At 44.4% G+C, this 9792-nt stretch overlaps 1 protein-coding gene across 1 annotated transcript; it reads right to left on the bottom strand.

Annotated features, from left to right (window-relative positions):
• Positions 1–789: 789 nt before the first annotated feature.
• LOC311120636 (uncharacterized protein) lies at positions 790–9024 on the bottom strand (the record flags this gene model as incomplete). Its single annotated transcript, XM_084195217.1, has 3 exons — positions 790–1532; positions 5680–7090; positions 8796–9024. Coding segments are annotated over 3 exons (1940 nt in total), but the record flags the coding sequence as incomplete, so codon positions are not given.
• Between the last annotated feature and the right edge of the window lie 768 nt (positions 9025–9792).

Genomic DNA, 9792 nt, shown 5'->3' with positions numbered 1-9792 from the left:
CCATTTGTGGAGGTGAATGTTGCATTGCTAAGCCCTGGAAAACATCCACCAGCTAGCTAGCTACTTAGCTAAACAATGTAAGGTACATAATCCATGGCTACAAAGCTGCTGGCTAGCTAGGTACCTACTCTGTAAGTTCGCTTGATGTTCTAGAAAGTGATAGAAAGAAGTTGAGAAAAAAATAACTAAAGGAAACGTGTTTTATTATCTTCTGAATCAATTTGTTTCTCCTCTTGAATGTAAAAGTTATATTTTGCAATCTCCCAAAATAAATGTGATCTCTTTGATGAGATGTTCAGTCAGTGAATCAGGTAATCTCCATAGTAACCAGATACTTTTTCTGCCATACACTCCTATAAACTACCGCAAAATCCTTAAATTATGCCCTTACCTAAGGAAATGTTTGAAGGGCTCTATGCAACACCGTTAAACAATTCCCTTAGGTAAGGCAAATTTATTCCTTAAGGTAAACCCTTAAGGGAAACACTTAAGATGTTTTATTCCCTGTCCTTAACAGGCACTCAATAGCCTCCACACAACAACAAAAAACAATGATGAAATAAACACACAGGGTTTAAGATTAAAGAGTATACCACCCCAATGAATTCTACTATCTAAAAGCTAACATGACTCAACTTTTCAGGTCACTGAAAAAAGTGAGGGAGCACAAGAAAATCCTTCAACAGGTATTCTCAACATTCCCATTGTTCATTATTGGGCAAGACCTACAATGGACAGGATTTCAAAACAATTTCATAAAATTTTTCCATTCAAGTAATCTGAAGAGTGTCTCATCAACTTCTATATTATATAGGGATTCCACAGTTTAGATTAATATTTATCTGAACTTCAGGGTACGGAGTGGAGCGATCTGTCCCAGAGACATCAAATCCGCCGGACCGTCTCGATATAACCCATTAAGATATCAAAGCCTGTGACTATGTCAGGGCACCGGTCGCTGGATATATTTTTAATATTTATGCAGACAAAAGAAAAAATTTAATAAACTAAAACAACACTGTGAATTAGGCATGAAACACAACAGGATATTGCAGGGAGATTATGCAGTTTCTTTTTCACCCGTGCCTGCCTGACTACCATACAACAGCCCTGGGGCCCGCAGTAATTGGAGGGGGGAACTTAAAAAGCACCTCTACAAGTTTAGAGAGCTTTACAAGTGATCTGTAACGCAATGGTTACAGATGGAGCTGCAATTTTTATGTGGGCCAGCGTTAAACATAGCCAGGTATGGACAGTGACAAGCGAGAGGTCGGGGGTACAACTTTGTGTTGTGATAATGACTTTTTCCAGCCAAGACACCACATGAAACAAATGCTGTACAGCTGGAGGAAGCTGGAGGAGCCTGGAGGAAGCTGGAGGCACTGTTGTAGGCTGGAGGCACTGGAGGTGCTGGAGGAGGCTGGAGGCACTAGAAGAGGCTGGAGGAGGCTGGAGGCACTGGAGGAAGAGGGGAGTGTTATGCTTGGATGTGAGCGCAGCTCCAAGTCGTGAGCGCCCACTGGAATCTGCCGCTGGAGAAACAATAAGGGGATTAGCTGGGTTTTCTGGAGAGTTTGGTCCTAAATCGAAACGTCTCATCTGTTTCCTCTGTGTGAATAGCTAACATTCCTAAATGCCTTTGTCTATTGCATGAGTGTAGCAAACACAACAGGCATCATTCAAACGTTCCTGACTACAGAGGGAACATACGCATAAGAACTAAATAAGGACTTTAAAGAGATTGGGTTGAGACACTACGACATATACACACACACACACACACACACACATACACACACACACATTGTATGTATAAAAGCACACACACTACAAACATATAGCCCACATTTGTGACAGATTATGGCAGCGAACTATTTCCATAGTATTGCACATGTGTAACCACACAACCACATGTAAACACAAACTCATCGCCTCAGAGACATGCAAAACACGTGCACACTTTCTTCCACTTCCTCGAAGAATTTCTGTAGAACTTTAAATCTAAATACATGCTCATTAGAAGTGTTTATGCAAACCTGAATACATTTCACATTTCTGTTTATGTTCAATTTGAGAACTGAGTGTGACAATCCAACATGGATGGAATCAATACTTCCTATTGTAGGGGTTAACAGGAATTCACGTAAGTATGACTAGGATGTGTGTATGTGTGTAAGAACACTTTCTGAAGGTACTGTATAAATGTATGTGTGTGAAGGTATGTGTGTGTGTGAAGGTGTGTGTGTGTGTGAAGGTGTGTGTGTGTGTGTGTGTGTGTGTGTGTGTTTGAGGCCTTTCTGAGGTCTGGGTTCTGTAGCGTGGGCGCACACACACACACATACACACACACATACACACACACACACATACACATACACATACACACACACACACACACACACACACACACACACACACACACACAAACACAAACACACAAACACACTGCCTCCCATCCCAGAGACAAAGTCCAGCGGCTCCACTACACTGAGCCGAATTGTTAGCATCTGGTAAGCATCTCCCTAGACACACACACCTTCACACGCATACATTTATACAGGGCCTTCAGAAAGTATTCATACCCCTTGACTTTTCCACATGTTGTTGTGTTACAGCCTGAATTCAAAATGGATTCAATTGATATATTTTCTCACCCATCTACACACAATACTCTATCATGACAAAGTGAAAACATGTTTTTAGAATTTATAGAACATTTATTGAAAATGAAATACAAAAATATCTCATTTAAATAAGTATTCACACCCCTGAGTCAATACCTGTTAGAGTCACCTTTGGCAGCGATTACAGCTGTGAGTCTTTCTGGTTAAGTCTCTAAGAGCTTTGCATACCTGGATTGTACAATATTTGCAAATTACATTTTACAAATTATTATTTAAATAATTATTCTAGCTCTGTCAAGTTGGTTGTTGATCATTGCTAGACAGCCATTTTCAAGTTTTGCCATAGATATTCAAGCTGATTTAAGTCAAAACTGTAACTAGGCCACTCAGGAACATTCAATGGCATCTTGGTAAGCAACTCCAGTGTATATTTGGCCTTGGGTTTTAGGTTATTGTCCTGCTGAAAGGTGAATTTGTCTCCCAGTGTTTGATGGAAAGCAGACTGACCCAGGTTTTCCTCTTGGATTTTGCCTGTGCTTAGATTATTTTTATCCTAAAAAACTCCCTAGTCGTTGCCGATGACAAGCATGCCCATAACATGACGCAGCCACCACCATGCTTGAAAATATGAAGAGTGATACTCAGTGATGTGTTGTGTTGGATTTGCCCCAAACATAACGCTTTGTATTCAGGACATAAAGTTAATTTCTTTGCCACATTTTTTTTCAGTTTTACTTTAGTGCCTTATTGCAAACAGGATGATAAAAAAAAAAAAAGTGTATTCTGTACAGGCTTCCTTCTTTTCACTCTGTCATTTAGGTTAGTATTGCTTAGTAACTACAATGTTGTTGATCCATCCCCAATTTTCTCCTGTCACAGCCATAAAACTATTTTAAAGCACATTTTTACTCCTGAACTTATTTAGGCTTGCCATAACAAATTAATTTTTAATTAATTTGTAAGAAATTCTAAAAACATAATTCCACTTTGACATTATGGGATATTGTGTGTAGGCCAGTAACACAAAATCTCAATTGAATCAATTTTAAATTCAGGCTGTAACACAACTAAATGTGGAAAAAGTCAAGGGGTGTGAATACTTTCTGAAGGCACTGTACACATGTATACAGTACATAAACATACAGTTCTACGTGCCACCAAACTGACATCAGTGCCAGAGTTTGAGACACACCCAGTGTACAGCAGCTTGAGCAGTCAAAATAAAATAAAAATGAAAGTGTTTAATGTATACACCAAAAAAGTGCTGGACCAAAACACAGTGAATTATTCCCAGGACTTCCTAGAATTCCCAGAATTCACTTGAAAAATCACTGTGGTACTATATACAGTACAGAGCTGAGAGAAGATTCACAACCGGAGTTACAACACACACACACACACTCATGCATGATGTCTCTGAGGAACTTCTAGGGCTCACTATAAATTCACTACTCTATGAATTTATATATAAATTCACATTAAATGTAGCTAACAATGTAATGCAGTGGTAAGTGTTAATTTACTAACTGATTTACACTAACTGAATTTAATTTAACACTTTATTTTAACACTCACCATTTTTCACACTTTCACAGCCAGTAAATTATACCAAAAATTATTTAAAAACAAATATCGCCTTGATTTCATAAAAAGAAATAGAGATACAACAGGTATTTTTGTGGTATTAGGCTATGAGCACATCACACAATAATAATTATGTTTTGGACGGTTTACTTAAAATGAGGAAGAACATTTCTGACAGGGGTTGTGAAACTCTGAATTGAGCAAGACGAGAGATTTTAGCAGTTATCCCTCTGCTCCGTAGCCTCTTCTTCCACTAGACTACTACATATTTCCCTGTGTTTGGTTTGGATAAAACGTCAATTCACTTAATACTTGTGGGACATCAAAACATTTAAACCTCCCATTTAAAGGGATTAAGTGTATGCATTGCGTGGTTATGTTAACCAGATGTGTTGGTTTTTCATGATCTGAATCCCTTCTTAAAAAACATTGAGCTAGTGAAAATAAACATGACTTCGCCCTACGCAGATTGTGGACTAATTGTGTATTTGGACTAAATCATTCTTAAGGTTGGAGGGCTTTTTCCATTTGCTAAGGGATGCCAGGGAGTGACAGTTTGACATTGATTAGTGTGTTGACTTGTGGAGTTGGAGAGTTTTACCTGTAAAGAATACAACCACAAAGCTATTTATACAGCGACGAGCTATACGGCTCCCATTATAACAACGCTTTTCTTCAATGGAAAACGTGTATTTGAAACATTATGCTAACAAAATACTGTTACTACAAATGTATCCATTTTCAATAAAAACATTTCTTATTTTATATTGAAAATAATCAGCAATGGAAAAAGAATCAGTCTTGCGCTTGGAAACAATGCATTTTGTTGATGAAATATTTTCTTAGATGAATGTAAGAACAACTAAGGGTATTAAAATTGGCTTTACAGCAACCAAAACATCTAACATCTATCACACTAACCCTAACTGTACTGACCCAACAACTGTGTTCTAAACAAATAAATGTGACATTTTAGGTTGGCCACAAACCAATTTCTATGAAATACCAAATAAGATCTATGTTAGGGACTACTCTGACATCAATGCCATCCAGAAAAGACTCCACCTATACATGTTTTACACATGTACACAGCAGCTGCTAAATGTATGTTTAAATAAAATCTCTCTTGGCCTGCTTTGTGGAAACTAGAAAAGGCCTATGGATGGTTACAGTCAAACTGGGTCCTGGTTGCACCAGCTGGGAAGGTTCAATTTCATACAGTAAATATCCTGTGGTCACTGAAATGGAACCTATAATGGACCATACAAATGGCTTTGATTGGCTCTATTCAGAAGAGTGGGCTGTGAACAACATTCACCACTGACACCGGCTTGGTTCTGGGCTCAGCTGGTGGGGAATTACTAGAATGGAATGGGTACACTCAATATGGCCGCCGGCCCAGACATCACAGAACTTTGACTTGAATGGTGATTCTAGTGATTATATTTCTATGGTGGGGAGAGGGACTCACCATACACTTGTTGGGCTTCTCTCCCGAGTGGACTCTCATGTGGATGAGGAGTTTGTAGCGGGCGTTGAAGGGCTTGTAGCGGCGGATGCAGCTGGCCCAGAAGCACGTGAAGTCCTCCCCTTTGCGCTGGTCGATGTGCACCTTCTCGATGTGCCTCACCAGCTCCTCCTGCTGCTCATACGTCGCGCTGCAGTCAATCCAGCGGCACACCTGCCTGTCGCTGAGCAGCCCACCGTCCTCACTCTCAGCAGAGCCCGAGGTCTTGGGTCCTGGGAGGATGGAGGAGGATGCTGATGCTGGCTGGTTCTGGTTCTGGAGATGCAACAGGACCCCCGGGCTGGGGCCCTCATACTGGTGCAGGTGGTAGGGCGGGGGCATGGAGGGCAGTGGGGGGGCCGGGTGGTGGGGGTGAGGGCGGAGGTGGCTGGCCACAGCACGGCCAGTCAGGTGGTGGTGATGGTGGTAGTGGTGCTGAAAGAGCTCCTCCTCGCTGGGGGAGAAGTCGTCCAAGGGCTCCTGTTTCAGAGCTCCACCGCCGGCCCTCTGACAGCCCTCCTCCAGCAGAGACACGTCCCCAAGCAACCCTCCTGTCATCAGGGCCCCACTCATCAGTAGCCCCAGCCCCTCGGAGCCTCCTCCTGCTCCACCTCCACCCCCAGGCCCCGGCTGCATGGAGCCAGGCCCCTCACACAGGCCCTGGTTCTGCTGCTCCGGCTCCAGAGATGACACAGAGGAGGACGACGACGACGAGGAGAGGGACAGCAGGCAGGCGGCAGGCGAGGGCAGCTGACAGCTCTCTTGCAAGGGGGGCTGCTGGGGGCTGCTGCGCTGCTGGGGGGGCAGGGGCTTGCGGGGGGCAGCCCGGAAGGAGAAGCCGCCGCTGTGCTGGGGTGAGGGGTTCGTTCGGAGCCCGTTGACACAGGCCACCATGGACATCTGGGAGGAGCAGATGATGGCAGTGATATCGATCCCCTCAGTGGCGGTGACGACGGTGTTCGCTAAGGCGTTAGCATTGCTGCTGGCAGCGGCGGACTGGGAGGCCAGCGACAGGCAGCATCTCTTCAGGCTGCTATTGGTGAGCGGGGAACCACCCTGGGACAAAGACAGCGGGGAGGAGTCATCTTCATTATTAAACGGGTACGCCGCATCCACCGACAGAGGGCTGCCTAAGTTGCCGCCGCCGCTTCCACCACTGAGAGAACCCTCCATCTCCTCCCGCCGGACCCCAATGCCTCCCCTGCCACTCTGGAAGCCACCCTGGGTGGTGGGGGGGACCCCCAGTCCCAGGGAGATATTGTAGCCCATGGAAGCCTCCTGTTTGATGGGGTAGGGGAGAGGAAATACCCTGGCCGCATTGGAGCTGCCGCAGCCTGGGTCGGGCGAGGCCAGGGATCTCTGGAAGGCAGAGGACCTGTAGAGGGGAAAAACACACGGCAGGGAATCTGAGCAGAGCGAGGCAATTAGGACAACACCGGAGAGTATATGAACACTATTAGCCACCCGCTGTTGATAGATAAAGGCCATGGCTGTCTGGGTCCTGCCAAGTCATCCTTCCCACAGGCTGCAGCTTTCCGGCCCTGTACAACAGCAGGGCTGTGAGATTTTGCCCTGGCCTAGAGGAATCGCTACCTCTCTTTCTGCTACCTCGCTCTCTGTTACCTCTCTCTCTCTCTCTCTCTCTCTCTCTCTCTGTTTACAAAAACAACATCTCCCCCCAGAGAGCCCAGATAGTCTGAAAGTCAGTCAGAGGGCCTAGCAATCACATCTCACAGACAGTTAACTTTTCAGACTAACCTCCTAACAACCACATCTCACAGACAGTGAACTGAACTTTCACAGAGAAATGGAATTAGTGGATCGATGCTACACAAGCGTTAGTGAATTGTGGTGTCCCTTTCAAAACAGGGCAGCATCCACCAGAAACAGACGATCTGGGAGTGATTTTATGAATAAATGAAAGGGGACCTTGAGCCCTGTGAGCAGTTATGAATGGGCATTTATGGCTAAGAATAGGAGAGCGGGCAGATACAGAGGACAGAGGGGAGGCCATGGATGGGGCTTCTGTGTAACTAGTCTGACAGGCTTTGATGACACAAAGGGGTTAAACCTAACCCTACATGTTGGGATAAATAGGAGTCACCTGGTTAGTTGGCATAATGGCGGCCTGTGAAGGTTCAGCGTTTACAATACTGTGTATTATGGTGAGAATCTTGCCCCAGGTGAATGGGGAGCCAGGTCGTATTTCTCCATGCGTCGCTGTGATCTCCTACATAATCATTCCTGTCAGTTTACTCATTATGGATTTTGTGCAAAGCTCTTGAGTGATGTGAAAAGGCCCCTCTTTCTCTTTCCTGTCTCCATGAAGGAATCGTCTTTGTCCTCTCTCTCTCTCTCTCTCTCTCTCTCGACGCACACTGGCAGAAAACGCTAGCTGCCTGGCTTCGCCGTAGTCAATAAAGAGTGAGAGAGAGTCCCCCCCTTTCTTTCATGAGTGCTATTTCCTGTTTGGCTGTACCAATGGCATTCAGAGACAATGTGGGAGAATTTAATGTCTGTCCAGAAGCACTTTATGGTCTGCGTCCCAAATGGCACCCTGTTCCCTATAGTGTGCACTACTTGGACCAGATCCCTATGGGCCCTGGTCAAAAGTAGTGTACTACATAGGGAATAGGATGCCATTTGGGACGGAATCGGTGTATATGACTGTAGTCATAGAGGACAGAGAGTTGAAGGGGATGAGCCCATAACTGCAATGAAACTACACAGAGGTCAGAGAGAGTGATAGCAATCTGTTTCTGAGCTGAGAGAGTCAAGTAGAGTCAAGATACAATCCATGTCACTCCTCTATGACAGAATGTCACATAGTGGATACAATGTGTACGACTATCATCATCAACTTCATCATTCAGTATGATAATATCCTCTAGCAGGAGTAGGAATAAACGTAGCAGTACAGGTGTTTGAATTTTCATAGGATTAGTGGTAATAAATCAGATGTCATGTCAAATAAATAGTCTGATCAACTGACGTCACTGTTTCAGTCCTACTGTTCTCTGACTGTGTTCTCGTCTACTATAGTGTCAGAACCTGAGGTTCAGTGTCGGTGTTGTTCTTACCTGGCGTCGGCGTGCTGCTGCTGGCTGTCCTGCAGCTGGAGGGTGTGTGTGGGTGTGGGCCGTTCACAGTGGACACTGTGGTAGAGTCCCCCTGGACCTGGCTGGCCCCCCGGTGGCACGGCCACACTCTGCCCACTCTGTCCACAGCGCATCAGTGTGCCCTCACTGCCCCGCAGATCTGACCCACTCTCCTTCTCTGGGCAGTAGGCACCGCTGCAACCACCGTTGACTGGAAAACACAACCGAGATAAGATAGCAATTTATTAATATCATACCATAATATTTGCCATTTAGCCGACGCTTTTATCCAAAGTGATTAAGAATCATGCATGCATACATTTTCTTATGGGTAGCCCAGCGGGAATCAAGCCCACGATCCTGGCGGTGTTAATCCCCAAAGGTGAAATTTGTTTGCACAAGATAATACATACACCAATAAATACACAATGATGATGACAATCACAACACTGTAACCCTCAGAGTCACTAAAATAAACCAGTATTTATTCATTTCCAAAGGGGAAGTTGGCTCAGTTAGCCTGTTTTGCTAATCTAACGACAGTGCAGACAGATTAATAACTGCCATAAAGTGCAACAGATTTCCTCTGAGTCGCATCCATCAGTGACATGTTGAAATTGCATTAGATTACAATGAATCTCTTGAGGTAAAATTGCTGGCTGTGAGTTTGTGGATCCGTTGATCTGTGGAATGATTTTATGCTCTTTGGCGAACTTTCAAAGATGATGACAGCAGTAATGATGCCAAAAGATTGACTTGCGTAAATTCATGTTGAACTGTGCACACAACAACACTTCATAGTGTGGATCTCATATATCCTGAATGGCTCAGTTTGTGGAGCATGGGATTGTGGGTTCGATTCCCGCTGGGGCCACCCATATGTAAAATGTATGCACACATGACTAAGTTGCTTTGGATAAAAGACTCTGTTAATGGCATATGTTAGTACCGTATGTTCCAAATGCTCGTGTTTGACTAT

Source organism: Coregonus lavaretus (genome assembly GCF_964263955.1).
Source record: "Coregonus lavaretus genome assembly, contig: HAP1_SCAFFOLD_6218, whole genome shotgun sequence".
Taxonomy (NCBI): domain Eukaryota; kingdom Metazoa; phylum Chordata; class Actinopteri; order Salmoniformes; family Salmonidae; genus Coregonus; species Coregonus lavaretus.
The sequence above is the reverse complement of the archived record's forward strand: the minus strand, read 5'-3'. Positions and strand labels throughout refer to the sequence as shown.